General features: G+C 46.5%; 1 protein-coding gene across 3 annotated transcripts in view; it reads left to right on the top strand.

Annotated features, from left to right (window-relative positions):
* Positions 1–16781, top strand: part of LOC132392017 (disintegrin and metalloproteinase domain-containing protein 33-like) — a 156237-nt gene that overhangs the window by 103893 nt on the left and 35563 nt on the right. For 2 of the 3 annotated variants that reach the window (XM_059965923.1, XM_059965925.1), the window contains 4 exons: positions 658–853; positions 9222–9330; positions 13544–13745; positions 14221–14328. In XM_059965923.1, coding sequence (XP_059821906.1) covers positions 658–853; positions 9222–9330; positions 13544–13745; positions 14221–14328 — 615 coding nt within the window. The remainder of the gene's footprint in view (positions 1–657; positions 854–9221; positions 9331–13543; positions 13746–14220; positions 14329–16781) is intronic. The other variant, XM_059965924.1, reaches the window with a different exon arrangement.

Genomic DNA, 16781 nt, shown 5'->3' with positions numbered 1-16781 from the left:
AAATCGATTTGGAGAAAAAAATTTGGCACGTACACCCCTATGCACGTACATGCATGCGCACACAACTGCCCGCCCAAGGCTTCACAGTCATGGTAGTCTTTCTTGGGGTAAACACACGTATAAAGCGGGCGTCTTTTTCGTAAAAGCGAAAATCTTCTTTGGTTAGCGAAAACAGGTACTAATGTAGGTCTTTCGTAACAGTGAGCTGTCTTAAAGCAAACGTTCAAAAAACGGGGGCCACCTGTATTGATTAATGAAGGCCAGTGTGCCAAAAGCTCTCTTTATGACCTTATCTGCTTGTGACACCACTTAGAATAAATTATGGACCTTTGCTCTACCACATGCCTCAATGCCCTACCATTCACTATGTGAGACCTACCCTGGTTGGTCCTACCGAGGTGCAACACCTCACCTGGCCTGCTGAGCTCCTCCAGCATTTTGTGCGTGTCTCTGCACTCACTGATGAAGGCTAAACAGCTTCCACATCGCTCTGCCCATTTGTGATGGCATTTTCAGGGAACTCTACTGCGTTACCCTGATGCGATTGCGGGAGGGGGCGGGGGATTCAATAGCAGTTTGTGATGTGAGATTTCTCTGCTGTTATAATGTGTTGATTAAAGAGGAACGTTGGAAGTAATTTCTAATCAAATACTGCAGTTAAAGTTAGCCGGGACGGTGTGCCGCAGGGCTGCAGGATCGTGTGACCTCCCCGAATACTGCACAGGAGCGTCGGCATTCTGTCCTTCCAATGTTTACCGAGCAGACGGCTCCAGCTGTGAGCACGGCCACGCCTACTGTTACAACGGAATGTGCCAGTCTCACCAGGAGCAGTGCCAGATGCTTTGGGGCTCAGGTAAGACCTGCTCCATTACAACTCCGTACTTTGGTCAAGTAGACTGAATGTTACTGGACTGGGGCATGTGTGCACCGTGCTTAGTGTAATGCTGTTGCAGCACCAGTGCCCCAGGATCAATTCCCATTGCTGTCTGTAAGGAGTTTGTTCATGTAACCCATTACTGTGGGGGTTTCCTCCGGGTCCTCCCACATTACAAAGACATACCGGTTTATAGGCTAACTGGTCACGTGGTTGGATTTGGGCAGTGCAGGTTGATTGAGCCGGAAGGGCCTGTACTGTGTTGTATCTCTAAATAAAATGTATCTCGTACCTGGCAATCTGTATCTTTGTACATTAGAAGACAGTTACTGGTCATGGCTCCAGTCTTTGGAGCCTGTTTTGGCACATCAGTCCAGTGAGGTAGATTTCCAGGACTCTATCAGTGCAGTGTGACATTGATACAGGAGAGAATTTCAAACTAACACAGATTGAAATGAGTGAACTGTTACTGGACTCTGCCCCCATGTAGCGGGTGGCTTTATTGGGCTATAGCTCGTGCTATTGACAGCTTGACAGGACTCTACCTTACTGTAGTGAGGTTAGGTTATGGGGGCGAGGCTGTGTGATGCAGTAACCTCTTGGTTTCTGTCCCTTCACCCCCTAGACAATTTCTAATCCCGTGCTTCATCTCCACCATAATCACCCCCCACCCCCTGCCTCAACAGACACAGGATGGGCACAACAACGTGTCTTCACACAGTTCCCATCCATCGATGCACTCCCATCCACCATCACATCCCCCTCACAGAACCATCACATCAGGGACTCATCCTCACACCGTTCCCCTGCACCAACACTCGTGTTCTCCCTGTGCAAACAACTCTGCCCCTATCTGGCTCCAAACAACTCTGCCCCTATCTGGCTCCAAACAACTCTGCCCCTATCTGGCTCCAAGCTCTGCCTGTCTCTGTGGGGTGGAAATGCCCCATGCGTCAGCTCCACTCAGCCCAAGCTCTGCGTCAGCTCCAAACAACTCTGCCCCTATCTGGCTCCAAGCTCTGCCTGTCTCTGTGGGGTGGAAATGCCCCATGCGTCAGCTCCACTCAGCCCAAGCTCTGCGTCAGCTCCAAACAACTCTGCCCCTATCTGGCTCCAAGCTGGGGTGGAAATGCCCCATGCGTCAGCTCCAAACAACTCTGCCCCTATCTGGCTCCAAGCTGGGGTGGAAATGCCCCATGCGTCAGCTCCAAACAACTCTGCCCCTATCTGGCTCCAAGTTGGGGTGGAAATGCCCCATGCGTCAGCTCCACTCAGCCCTCCCCCCCCCCCCCCCCCACCGCCCATCATGTTAGTGGATTGGGTGAAATGATTGTTGATGGATGGGGAGTGTAAAGCCGTGGTCCCTGATTCTGGATTCCCCGGTTATTGAATAAAGTCTCCATGTGTTCCCCCTCTCTGGGCTTCTGTATAAGACCACCTCTCAGTTTCCTTTGATCCAAGGTATGAAACCTCAGCTTATCCAATCTAAACCCTCGAGTCTCATAAAAGGTTCTGCACTTTTTCGGGGTTATTGACTGTCTTCCTACCCACCACTCCATGTGTCACTTCATCAGTCTGTCCCGTACAACTGTGGTGTAACAGCCTAGATACCTGACTGGTGAAGAGTAAAGGGCACGCTGTCCCTTGTGGCGAGACTAGAAATTGGGCCTGGAGCAGTGATAGTCCAGAGGCCCAAATGATTATCTGCCATCTTTCTTCTATGGCACGTGGGAATGTCTTTGTTCCTCGCACACACGGACTCCCTCCCCGGGGAACCTCAAGCAGTATCTTCGGGGGGAAGAGCTCTTGATGTTTTGGGTCACAGCCTTGCATCAGTCACGGTTGAGTTCCTACAGCAGAGACTATGTTGATACACACGCTAGTATCCGTGGTGTCCCTCACCCAACCCTTCCCAATCTATCAGTAACCCTCAGATAGGCGTGGGAAGTGAATACCAAGGCCGTCAGCAGATCAGTGAGCAGGGGTGCAAATTCAAACTGCATCTATGACCTTTCATCACAAGGGTTCCGTTCAGATCTGAAGGGGGGGTGTAGTGAACATAAAGGCACATCAGTCATCCCAGGAATGTGTGGGGGAGAGTCAGTGTGGACACACAGGCATTAAATGTGAAATTCCAGAAAAATCCTGCAATTAAGGGACACTGGGCCGGAACATGGTCAACAGCGACCGTTCACAGGGTCAGATCAGTGATCACTAGAGACGGTTCACTGGGTCAGAACGGTGGTCACCAGTGACCGTTAACTGGGTTGAAACTGTGGTCACCAGAGGCTTTCAGAACAGTGGTTACTAGCAACTGTTCAATGGGCTGGAACGGGGATCACCAGAGGTCGTTCACTATGCTGGATCAGTGCTTCACAGCGGCTGATAACTGGGCTGGAACAGGGATCAGCAGAGGCCATTCAAAGTCCCTACTTATTTATTTAGAGGTACAGTGTGGAACTGGCATTTCTGCCATGCTGCCTGGCAACCCTAGCCTAATCATGGGACAATTCACAATGACCAGCTGGTAACTGGTACATCTTTGGACTGTAGGAGGAAACTGGAGCACTTGGAGGAAACCCACGCGGGCACAAGGAGAACAAACAAACTCCTTTAAGAAGGCGGTGTATTTGAACTCCGATGCCCCGAGCTATGATTTCCTCCTACTAAGCACTACGCTACCATGGTGTCCCGCAATTTAAAGAACAGATATTGCAGCTCTGATTTACTCATGTGGAGCTGGGTTCTGAGTCTAGAGGACCCTGCAGTGTCTGTATCACCCAGGTCAGCTTTTCCCTCAGCTCAGGTGGGCCTGTGTGAAGAGGCAGGAGGGAGGCACAGTCAGAGGGCAAAGCTGGGTATTATGATAGGACATACTGAAGGAGTCTGTCTTTGCATTGACACCATGATAGTAACAGAATTAGGTCATTTGACCCAGTGAGTCTGCTCCACCATTCCATCATGTCTGATTTATTCTCCCTCTCAACCCCATTCTTCTGCCTTCTTTCTACAACCTAATCAAGGATCTTTCACAAACAAGAGAAAATCTGCAGATGCTGGAAATCCGAGCAACACACACAAATTGCTGGAGGAGCTCAGCAGGCCAGGCAGCATCAATGGAAAAGAGATCATTGGCCACCCATTTTAATCCTACTTCCCATTCCCATTGGCCACCCATTTTAATCCCACTTCCCATTCCCATTGGCACCCATTTTAATTCTGCTGCTTTTGCCTTCCTCACTACTGACTCAACCTGCAAATTGACCTTTAGGGAATCCTGCACAATGTGAAAAGAATAGGGCCCAACACAAACCCCTGTGGAACACCACATCACCAGCAGCCAGCCAGAAAAGGCTCCCTTTATTCCCACTTTTTGCCTCCTGCCAATCTGCTACTGTTGTATCCATGCTGGAATCTTTCCTTTAATACCATAAGCGCATAGCTTGTTAAGCAGCCTCATGTGTGGCACTTTGCCTTCTGAAAATCCAAGTATACAACATCAACCGATTCTCTGCCTGCCTGTCTATCTCTGTCTATCCTGCTTGTTATTTCTTCAATGAATTCCAACAGATTTGTCAGGCAAGACTTTACCTTGAGGAAACTATGCTGACTACAGTCAACTTTATCATGTGCCTCCAGGAACTCTGAAACCTCATCCTTAATAATCAACTCCAACAGCTTCTCAGCCATGAGGTCAGACTTACTGGCCTATAGTTTCCTTTCTGTTGCCTCTTTGCCTTCTTAAAGTGTGGAGTGACATTTGCAATTTTCCAGTCTTCAGAAACCATTCCAGAATACACTTTATGATACACTTTATGTATCTGAAGAAGCTTTTGGTATTCTCTTCAATATTGTGGCTAGCTTACTTTCATTTCCATCTTTACCTTAATGACTTTTTAGTTCCTTCTGATGGGTTTTTAAAAGCTTCCCAATCCTCCAACTTCCCTCTAAATTTTGCTCTATTATTTAAGACCTCTGTTTGGCTTTTATGTTTGGTTTGACTTCTTTTATTAGCCATGTTTGTGTCATCTTGCCTTTAGAGTAGTTCTTCCTCTTTGGGATGTATATACCCTCTGCCTTCCGAAATGCTTCCAGAAATTCCAGCCATTGCTGCTCTGCCATCATCCCTGCTAGTATTCTTTTCCAATCAATTCTGATCAACTCCTCTCTCATGCCTCTGTTATTCTCTTTACTCCACTATCATACTGATAGTTCTCACTTTAGCTTCTCTTTCTCAAATGTCAGGGTGAATTTGATCATATTATGATCACCTTCTCTAAGGGTTCTTTTACCTTAAGCTCTAAAATCAATTCTGGTTCATTGCACAACATCCAATCCAGAATGGCTGATCCACTAGTGGGTTCAACCATGAGCTGCTCTAAAAGGCCATGCTGATTTTGACTTATTTTATCATTAGTCTCCAAGTATCCCAAAACCTCATTCATAATAGTAGACTCATATTTTCCTAACCATTGAGGTTAGACTAACTGGCCTACAATTTCCTTTCTTTTGCCTTCCTCCCTTCTTATAGAGAGGAGTGACATTTTGCAAATTTCTAGTCCTCCAGGACCATGCCAGAATCAAATGATTCTAGAAAGATTTTAACTAATGCATAAGTTATCACTTCAGCAACCTCTCTCAGGACTCTGGGATGTAGTCCATCTGGCCCAGGTGACTTATCCACCTTAAGACCTTTGAGTTTGCCTAGCACTTTTTCCTTTGTAATAGCAATGGCAGTCACTGCTGCTCCCTGACACTCTCGGATCTCTGGCACACTGCTGGTTCTTTCCACAGTGAAGACAGATGCAAAGTACCCATTAAGTTCATCAGCCATTTCTTTCTCCCCCCCCCCCCCAACTACTTTGCCAGCATCAGTTTCCAGTGGTCTGTTCCACTAACTGATGAATCCCCTATCTCCACAGTGTTCCTCCTCCTTTCTAGGTCACAGAGACAGACTCAGTGCCAGAGACCCAATCACTGTGACTTTCCCCTGGTCATCGCCCCCAACTGTATCCAAAGACAGTAGACACTCTTTAAGAAGGGAGAAAGGCAAAAGAAAGCAAATTATAGGCTGGTTAGCCTAATCTCAGTGGTTGGGAAAGTGTTGGAATCTATTATTAAGGATGAGATTTTGAGTCACTTGAAGACTAATGATAAAATAAGTCAAAGTTGGAAAATCTGTTAGAGTTCTTCAAGGAAGTAACAAGCAAGGTGGACAAAGGAGAGACAGTGGATGTCATTTACTTAGCTTTTCAGAAGGCGTTTAATAAGGTGCCACACATGAGGTTGCTTAACAAGATAAAATCCTACAGTGTTACAGGAAAGATACTGGAATGGAAAGAGGACTGGCTGACAGGCAGGAGGCAACAAGAGGGAATAAAGGGGGCCATTTGTAGTTGGCTGCCAATAACTAGTGGTGTTCCTCAGGGGTCAGTATTGGGACCACTACTTTTCACATTGTTTGTCATTGATTTAGATAGTGGAATTGATGGCTTTGTTACAAAGTTTGCGGATGATACAGACATAGTTGGAGGCCGTAGGTAGTGCTGAGGAAGCAATGCGATTGCATTAGGACCAAGACAAATTGGAAGAATGGGCAAAAAAGTGGCAGATGGAATACAGTGTTGGGAAATGTACAATCATGCATTTTGGTAAAAGGAACAATAGTGCAGACTATTATCTAAATGGGGAGAAGGTTCAAACATCAGACGTGCAGAGGGACTTAGGAGACCTTGTGCAAGACTCCCAAAAGGTTAATTTACTTGTGAAGGCAAATGTAATGAATGTATTCATTTCAAGCAGAGTAGAATATAAAAGCAAGGAGATAATGCTGAGGCTTTATGAGGCACTAGTCAGGTTGTAGTTGGAGTACTGTCAATAGTTTTGGGCCCCATATCTCTGAAAAGATATGTTGTTATTGGAGAGGTCCCCAAGGATAATTCTGGGAACGAAGGGGTTAACATATGAGGAGCATTTGGCAGCTTTGAGCCTGTACTCACTTGAATTTACAAGAATGTTGGTGAAACCTACTGTATTTTGAAAGGACTGGATAGGGTGGATGTGGAGAGGATGTTTCCTCTGGTAGGGGTGTCCGGGACTAGAGGGCACAGCCTTAAAATTGAGGAGTAAACTTTTATAACAGAGGTAAGAAGGAATTTTTTTTGTCAGAGAGTAATGAATCTATGGAATGCTGTGCCACAGACTGCAGTGGAGGCCAAGTCTGTCGGTATACATAAAGCAAAAGTTGATCATTTCCTGATTGGTCGAGGCATCAAAGGATATAGTGAGAAGGCAGATGTATGGGGGTGAGTGGGATTCGGAAATAGCATGACAGAGCAGACTCGATAGGCTGAATGGACTAATTCTGCTCCTGTGTCTTACGGTCTTATGGACTCAGTCAGCCCCTTTAGCCTCTGCCTGTTCTTGGTGAAGCCCGTTGAGCTAAATCTTATCACAAACAAGAGAAAATCTGCAGATGCTGGGAATCCGACCAACACACACAAAATGCTGGAGGAACTCAGCAGGACAGGCAGCATCTAGGAAAAGAGCAGGACAAAGGGTTTCAGCCCGAAATGTTGACTGTACTCTTATCCATAAATGCTGCTTGCCCTGCTGAGTTTCTCCAGCACCTTGGTGTATTGCTGAGCCAAATCTTGACTGCTCCTAACACTGGCCCACTCACAAAATGGCAGCTTTGCTTACACTTCCCTTTTATTTATTGGCTGAAAAAAGTCTCACACCAGCAAGACTTGCTTTTTTGAAATGACTCCTGCCTTGTAATATGTCACTCTCTCACTCGCTACTTCAAAAAACGACTCACTCCCAAAAAGATCTGCGGTTTTCAAATGGCTCCTGTCCTACAAAATGTTGCTCTCTCACTTCCTACTTCAAACTATGCTTCACTTCCAACTAGACTTGCAGCTTTCAAATGGTTCCTGTCCTGTGGAAGAAGCAGACTGTCAGGGTGCGAGGACTGTGTCCAGGAGGGCCAGATAGAGAGGGGGCAGGAGGGGCAGGATTTTCACATGGATGGTGGTGGGCAATGTTCCCTCTAATTTGTAATGACCAGTGTGCGCAAAAATCTTGTGCTGTGCAATTTTTTGCCCTGCATCAAAAACATGTGCACACTGATTAATTTCTTCAATAAAAATAGCATAATTCTGAAATCTACAGACAAATTATCACAAACTCCCATGTTGTCAACACCATCTGCATCAGAAACTGGAAAAAGAAATATAATTGTGTATGATGGTAAAATATACATAACATGGCATTGAGGTATTTACAGCACATTACAGGCCCTTCCACCCACAATATTGTGGCTGACGATGTAACCTACTCTAGAAATTGCCTAGAATTTCCCTTCTGCATAGCCCTATATCTTTCTAAGCTCCATGTATCTATCTAAGAGGCTCTTAAAAGACCATGTTGTATCCACCTCTACTGCCTTCGCTGGCAGCCCATTCCATGCACTCACCACACTCTGTGAAAAACTTAGCCCTGACATCTCAGGGTACCTATTTCCAAGCACCTTAAAACTATACCCACTCACATTAGCCATTTCAGCCCTGGTAAAAAGTCTCTGACTATCCACACGACCAATGTCTCTCATCATCTTATACACCTCTATCAGGTCACCTTTCATCCTCCGTCGCTCCAAGGAGAAAAGGCCCGGTTCACTCAACCTGTTTTCATAAGGTACGCTCTCCAATCCAGGCAACAAGCTTGTGAATCTCCTCTGTGCTCTCCCTATAGTATCCATTTCCTTCCTGTAGTGAGGTGACCAGAACTGAACACAGTACTCCAAGTGGGGTCTGACCAAGGTCTTATATAGCTGTGTTTAAATTCATTTATGATCTAATATTAAATCCTTAGAGGGAACATTGGTGGGGGTATGTGGAATAAGATGCCAGAAGAAGTGGCAGATTGAACAGGCCACAGGTAGGATTAGCTCAGTGGGGCAACTTGGCTAGCATGGATGAGAGGGGCTGATGGGCCTGCTTCTGTGCTGTATAATTCTGTGCCTGTAATAGTGTTCTATCACACAGGGATATGTGTGGTATCACTGTACCACTGCAGAAACAGAAGTTTGTAATACATCCTGTCACACTACTGTAGTGGATGACGTCAGACTCACTGGCCAGTCACTCCCAGCTTTGTCTTTGCTGCCCTTTTATAAAGATACAACATTAGCCACCTTCTTATCTTCCGGTACCTCACTACGGCCAACAAGTGTATAAAAATCTCTGCCAAGACCACAGCAATCACCTCCTTTGCATCCCTCCACATACATCGAGGGGTGTGAGACCGTCTGCTCTGTCTGGTGTTGATGTCTCCATTCTTCCAGGTGCCCAGCCCGCCCCACCAGCCTGCTTCGAAGCTGTTAACGCTGCTGGTAACGAGTACGGCAACTGTGGCAAGCACGGGAATGGGACTTTTATTAAGTGTTCCAGTAGGTGAGTGTGGGGCGGCGGGGGGGGGGGGGGGGGGGGTCAGGAATGATTTGCCCTCTGTCACACCCAACCGAGCCCCCCACAAGTACCTGCTCCATTCCCCAATGAATACCCCACCTCAGAGAGAGTAGCAGGGTGCGCATCACAGCAGGAGTTAGTGGTCATCGTGATGCCAGCAATCCATGTTCAAACCCACTGCTGTCTTTCAGAGGTTTTATATGTTCACCCCATGACCATGTGGGTTTCCTCCGGGTACTCCAGTTTCTTCTGACAGTATGACTTAGTGTTAGTAAGTTGTGGGCATGCTGTGTTGGCCATCCCTCTCAACAGGTATATCACTTTGGATATTGTCGGGGTGGGGGGTGACCTAACAGAGGAAAGCCACAGTGGTCAGGTCTCTGGGACTGAGTCTGCCTCTGTGACTCAGAAGGGAAGGGGGAGATAGGGGATTTGTTTGGTGGATGAGAACAGGATTCCCGGATGGTATGTTGCCTCCCAAGAGCCAGGGTCTGAGATATCTCAGATTGAGTCTTCAACATTCAACAAGTGGGAGGGTGAACAGCCTGAAGTCATGGTCTTCATAGGTACCAATGACATGGGTAGGACGAGTGACAACATTTTGCATAGGGAGTTCAGGGAGTTAGGTGCTAAGTTAAAGGGCAGGACCTCCAGGGTTGTGATCTCAGGATTGCTCCCTGTGCCACGTGCTAGTGAGACCAGAACTAGGAAGATAATACAGTTTGACATGCGGCTAAGGAGTTGGTGTAGGAGGGAAGGCATAAGATTTTTGGATCTTTGGGCTCCCTTCCAGGGAAGGTGGGACATGTACAGAAGGGACGGTTTACACCTGAACTGGAGGGAGTCTAATATCCCAGTGGGAAGGTTTGTTAATGTTGCATGGTGGGGTTTAAACTGGAGTTGCAGGTGACGGGAACCAGAGTGCCAGAACAGTTAGTGGAGAGGTTGTGGAGGGAGATGTTAGTAAGATCTCAAACAAAGTTAGGAATCAAAGGGTTGAGCATGGTGTGACTCATGCGACTGCATATATTTCAATGCAAGAAATATCATAGGAAAGGCGGATAATAGTGCTGAAGATGAGGCAACGTGTAGTGAGGAGAGGCTGTTGACAGGGCAAAATTGCAGTCAGTGGCATGAGTTGAAATGTAAAAAGGGGACAAAATCAAAAAGGGTGAATACAGGACTGAAGGTGTTGTATCTGAATGTGCATAGTTCACTGAATAAGGCAGATGAACTTGCACCACAGTTGCAGATTGGCAGATATGATGTTGTAGGCATCACTGCACCATGGCTGAAAGAAAATTATAGTTGTGAGCTTAATGTCTGAGGATACATATTGTATTGAAATGATAGGCATTGGTGTGGTTCTGTTGGTAAGAGATGGAATTACATCTTTGGAAAGAGGTGACATGAGGTCAGAGAATGTTGAATCTTTGTGGGTGGAGTTAAGAAACTGCAAGGGAAATAAGTGGTTGCAGTGTATATGGATTTCAGTAAGGCATTTGATAAGATCCTCCATGCAAGGTTCCTTCAGAAAGTAAGGAGTTATGGGATCCAAGGAGACCTTGTTTTGTGGATCCAGAATTGGCTTGCCACAGAAGGCAAAGGGTGGTTGTAGATGGTTCACATTCTGCATGGAGATTGGTGACCAGTGGTATTCCACAAAGATCTGTCCTGGGACCCCTCTTCTTTGTGATTTTTATAAATCACTTGGATGAAGAATTAGAAGGGTGGATTAGTAAGTTTGCTGAGGACACAAAGTTTGGGGTGTTGTGGATAGTCTGGAGCATTGTCAGAGGTTATAGCAGGACATTGATAGGATGCAGAACTGGGCTGAAAAGTGGCAGATGGATTTCAACCCAGATAAGTGTGAGGTGGTTCATTTTGATAGGTCCAATTTGAAGACGGAATACAATACTAATGTTAAGACTCTTGGCAGTGTGGAGGATCAGAGGGATCTTGGAGTCCACGTTGATAGGACACTCATACCTGCTGTGCGGGTTGACTCTGTGGTTAAGAAGCCATATGGTGTGTTGGCATTCGTCAACCATGGGATTGAGTTCAAGAGCCATGAGGTATTGTTACAGCTATACAAGACCGTGGTCAGACCCTACTTGGAGTACTGTGTTCAGTTCTGATCACCTCACTTCAGGAAGGATGTGGAAACTATAGAGAGAGTACCGAAGAGATTTACAAGGATGTTGCCTGGATTGGGGAGCATGCCTTATGAGAATAGGTTGAGTGAACTCTGCTTTTTCTTCTTGGAGTGACAGAGGATAAGAGGTGACCTGATAGAGGTATATAAGATGATGAGGGGCATTGATCATGTGGATAGCCAGAGGCTTGTTCCCAGGGCTGAAATGACCAGGACAAGAGGGCACAGTTTTGAGGTGCTTGGATATGGATACCGAGGGGAGGTCGGGGTTAAGTTTTTCCACACAGAGAGTGGTGAGTGCATGGAATGGGCTGCCGGCAGCGGTGGTGGAAGTGGATACAAGAGAGTCTTTTAAGAGCCTCTTAGATAGATACAAGGAGCTTAAACAAATGGGGGCTATGTACTAGGGAAATTCTAGACCGTTTCTAGAGTAGGTTACATGGTCAGCACAACATTGTGAGCCTGTAATGCACTGTAGATTTCTATGCTCTATAAAAGCAAGGATGTAATGTTGAGACTTTATAAGGCACTGGTGAGGCCTCACTTGGAGTCTTGTGAGCAATTTTGGGCCCCTTAGAAAGGGTTTGCTGAAACTGGAGAGGGTTCAAAGGAAGTTCATGAAAATGATTTCAGGATTGAATGGCTTGTCGTATGAAGATCCAATTTGATGGATCTGGGCCTGGATTCACTGCAATTCTGAAGAATGAGGAGTGACCTCATTGAAACTTACAGGATGGTGAAAGGCCTTGACACAGTGGATGTGGAGAGGATGATTCCTGTGGTGTGGAGGTCTGAGACCAGAGGGCACAGCCTTAGAATGGTAGGGCTTCTTTTAAGAACGGAGATGAGGAGGGATTTCTTTAACCAGAGAGTTGTGAATCTGTGGAATTCTTTGCCACAGGCAGCTATGGAAGCCAAGTCTTTATGTATATGTAAGGCAGATGTTGATAAATTCTTGATTGGACAGGGCTTGGAGGGGTACGTAGATTCGGGCAGAGAGGAAAATTGGATCAGCCATTATGAAATGGTGGAGCAGACTCTATGGGCCAAATGGCCTAATTCTGCTCCGATATCTTCTGGTCACGATAGAGTGGATGTAGGAGGATGTTAGGAGTGTGGGAGTCTAGGACTAGAGGGCAGAACCTCAGAATAGATGGACATCCACTAGCACTGCATGTGAAGTTAACCAACACATGCCAGTGATAATAACCCTGATTCTGATTCTAAGATGAGGAGGAATTTCTTTAGCCAGAGGGTGGTAAATCTGTGGAATTCATTGCTTCAGGTGGTCAAGTCATTGAGTGTATTTAAAGCAGAGGTTGATAGATTCTTGATTAGACAGGGCATGAAAGGTTACGGGAAGAAGGCAGGGGAATAGGACAGAGAGGAAACTAGAACAGCCATGATCAAATGGAGGAACAGACTCAATGGGCTGAATGCCTATTTCTGCTCTGTTATCTTTGGGACAAATAAAATTAATCTTTATTTCACTTATTTAGGCATACATCATGGAACACAGCAACTCACCGACTAAACCCTAGCTGAATCACGGGACAATTTACAATAACCAATTCACTTCATCTTTGGAGTGCGAGAGGAAACTGCAGTGCTCAGCGGCAACCCTCGTGGTCATGCAAGAAAGTACAACTTCCGTGCAGACAATGCTGGAATTGCCCCAAGCTGTAACAGTGTCCCATTAACCGGGACGCCACAGTCCTTCATCTTTGGGTGATCCTCGATGATTTCCGCTCCATCACCAGACACGCCTTCTGCTCAGTCCGCACCCCGTCACCCTCATCCCTTCATTCCTCACCCCTCCCTCTGTCAACCCATTGCCCTGACCCTCACCTCGTTGCCCCATCCACCCTGCCGCCTCCTCCCCTCCGCTCTCTGACTCCTCACCCCTCTCCTGTGTATGCTGGGCCTGTTCCTGTCAGTGTGGGGGTCGTGTGCTTGGTGCTGGTGGGGGTACTGTGGATGGGTGACCCCGGCATGGCCTCAGGCCTTCCTGTGTTTTACTTTGGAGTCATGCTGTGTCCACAGTGACGCCCTGTGCGGCAAAATCCAGTGCCTTAGTGTGGCGGAAAACCCGCAGGAGCGCAACACCGTGCCCATCGACACCACCATTCTCCACCGTGGCAGGGAGGTGAGATGCCGGGGCACCTACCTGTACTCTGCCCAGGATGGAGGGGACGAAGCTGACCCTGGCCTAGTGAGGACAGGCACCAAGTGTGGCAATGGTAAGGTGAGTATGAAGTTACGATTGAGGGGAGTGTCAGGATCCTGTCACTTGAGGCTGCCAGACGAGAGTGAGCCCAGGGAGGGAGAGCGATGGAGGCCAGGATAAGCGTCAGACATCAGTGGGGTGGAGCACGGTAACCAAATCAGGGATTTCTTAGCCAAAAGCATGGAAAATGAAGGACCCAGAGGGCAGGAAGTGGGACTTGTACTAATGGAGAGGTTTTTTCCTATGGTGGCGAATGTTGCATGGACTAGGGCCTCATTCTGCAGCATTGTCTGGTACAGCTTCCCAGGGTAGGACGTACCGGAGGTTATGTAGGAGAGAACAGTGGCGCCACTGGCAGGCTGCATTCGGTGCTGGGTGTGGGCTGGCCCCTGCAGACGGTTCCACAGTGTTTGCTTCCTGGAAAGCAAGCTGGATTGACTTTGTCTGTGGCTGACACAACATGAGATGAAGAACTGCATGCTTATTCCTGCAGAAGCACGGCTCCAGGACAACATGTGACGCACTTCAATCTTCAGGCCATGACACACGGGGAAATGGACTTGTTGCCAAGTCTGCAGATGATAAAAAGATTGGTGGAGGGGTAGGTAGTGTTGAGAAAAACAGGTAGGATACAGAAGGGCTTAGACAGATTAGGAGAATGGGCAAGAAAATGGCAAATGAAATGCACTGTTGAAAAATGCTTGGTCATGCACTTTAGTAGAAGAAATAAATGTTCAGACTATTTTCTATATGGGGAGAAAATTCAAAAATCGGAGGTGCAAAGGGGCTTGGGAGTCCTTGTGCAAAACACCCTAAAGGTAAACTTGCAGGTTGAGTCAGTGATGAGGAAGGCAAATGCAATGTTAGCATTCATTTCAAGAGGTCTAGAATACAAGAGCAGTGATGTGATGGTGAGGCTTTATAAGGCACTGGTGATGCCTCGTCTTGAGTATTGTGAACAGTTTTGGGATCCTTATCTCAGAACGGATGTGCTAGCATTGGAGAGGGTTTAGAAATTATTCACAAGGATGATTCCAGGAATGGAAGAGTTCTGTGAGGATCATTTGATAGCTCTTGTCTGTACTTGCTGGAATTTAGAAGAATGAGGGGTGACCTCATTGAAACCTTTTAAATATTGAATGACCTAGACAGAGTAGATGTGGCAATGATGTTCCCCATGGTAGGAGGGTTAAGGACAAGAGAGTACAGTCTCAGGATAGAGGAGTCTCCACTTAAAACAGAGATGCAGAGAAATTTCTTTAGCCAGAGGGTTGTGAATTTGTGGAATTTATTACCACAGGCAGCTGTGGAGGCAAGGTCGTTGGATGTATTTAAGCCAGAGCTTGATAGGTTCTTGATTGGACACAGCATCAAAGGTTATGGGGAGAAGGCCAGGGAGTGCAGCTGAGGAGGGAAAAAAAGGATCAGCATGACTGAATGGCGGAGCAGACTCGATGGCCAAATGCCTAATTCTGTTCCTTTCTCGCATGGTCTTATATTATGATCATTGCCTCCCAAGGGTTCCTTTACATTAAGTTCCCTTGTAATATCTGGGTTATTACACAATATGAGAGTTTTTTCCCAGGTCAACTTAAGTACAAACTGCTCTAAGAAGCCATCTCGTACACAGTCAACAAGTTCCTGCTCTTGCAATCGGACAGCAACCTGATTTTCCCAAACTCTTTGCAGATTAAAGTTCCCCCATTACAATCGTGCCTTTGCCCTTATTACATACATTTTCCAGCTCCCTTTGCAATCTCAACCCCACATCTTGGCTACTATTTTGAGGCCTATACATGATTCCCATGATGATGTTTTTATCCTTGCAGTTTCCTAATTCCATCTACTATACAAATATTGAACATCCTCTGACCCTATATCACCTTTTTTTAAAGATGTAATTCCATCTCTTACCAACAGAGCCACTCCACCACCTATGTCTTCCTGCCTGTCCTTTTGATACAAAGTATATCATATGACCATGAGGGAGAGGAGCAGAATTATGCCATCTGGCCCATCGTCTGCTCTGCCATTCAATCATGGCTGATCCTTTATTTATTTCTCCTCCTCAACCCCAGTCCCGGCCTTCTCCCCATAATCTTTGATGCCATATCCAATCAAGAACCTATCAATCTCTGCCTTAAATACATCCAATGACTTGGCCTCCACAGCTGCATGTGGCAACAAATTCCACAAATTCACCATCCTCTGGCTAAAGAAATTTCACTGCATCTCTGTTTTGAAAGGTCACCCCTCTATCCTGAGGCTGTGCCCTCTTGTCCTAGATTCCCCCACCATGGGAAATATCCCTTCCACGTCTACTCTGTCTAGTCTAGTCTAGGCCTTTCAACATTCGAAAGGTTTCAAAGAGATCTCTCCCTCATCCTTCTGAATTCCAGCCAGTATAAACCCGGAGCCATCAAATGTTCCTCATATGATAACCCTTTCATTCCTGGAATCATCCCTGAGAACTTACTCTGAGTCCTCTCCCATGCCAGCACATCTTTTCTTAGATGAGCAACCCAGAACTGTTCACAGTACTCAAGGTGAGACCACACCAGTGCCTTATAAAGCCTCAGCATCACATATCTGCTCTTGTATTCTAGACTTCCTTTAACTGAATACTAACATGGCATTTGCCTTCCTCATCACCGACTCAACCTGCAGGTTAACCTTCATGGTGTTCTGCACAAGGACTCCCAAGACCCTTTGCATCTCAGATATTCCGGATTTTCTTCCCGTTTAGAAAATAGTTGGCACATTTATCAACATTACATTTCATTTGCCCCTTTCTTGCCCATTCTCCTAATCTGTCTGTCCTTCTGCATCCTACCTGCTTCCTCAACACTACCTGCCCTTCCACCAATCATCTCTTATCAGCCACAGTTGTACTATTTTATCATTTGAGTATTTCTGTATTTTTGGAATACACATGTCCTGCACCTTCCTCATTTCCCCCAGAAACGCACGCCATTGCTGCTCTGCTGACATCCCTGCCAGCAGTTCCTTCCAATTCACTTTGGCCAACTCCTCTCTCATACCACTGTAATTTCC

This window comes from Hypanus sabinus, chromosome 3 (genome assembly GCF_030144855.1).
Source record: "Hypanus sabinus isolate sHypSab1 chromosome 3, sHypSab1.hap1, whole genome shotgun sequence".
Classification (NCBI taxonomy): domain Eukaryota; kingdom Metazoa; phylum Chordata; class Chondrichthyes; order Myliobatiformes; family Dasyatidae; genus Hypanus; species Hypanus sabinus.
The sequence above is the reverse complement of the archived record's forward strand: the minus strand, read 5'-3'. Positions and strand labels throughout refer to the sequence as shown.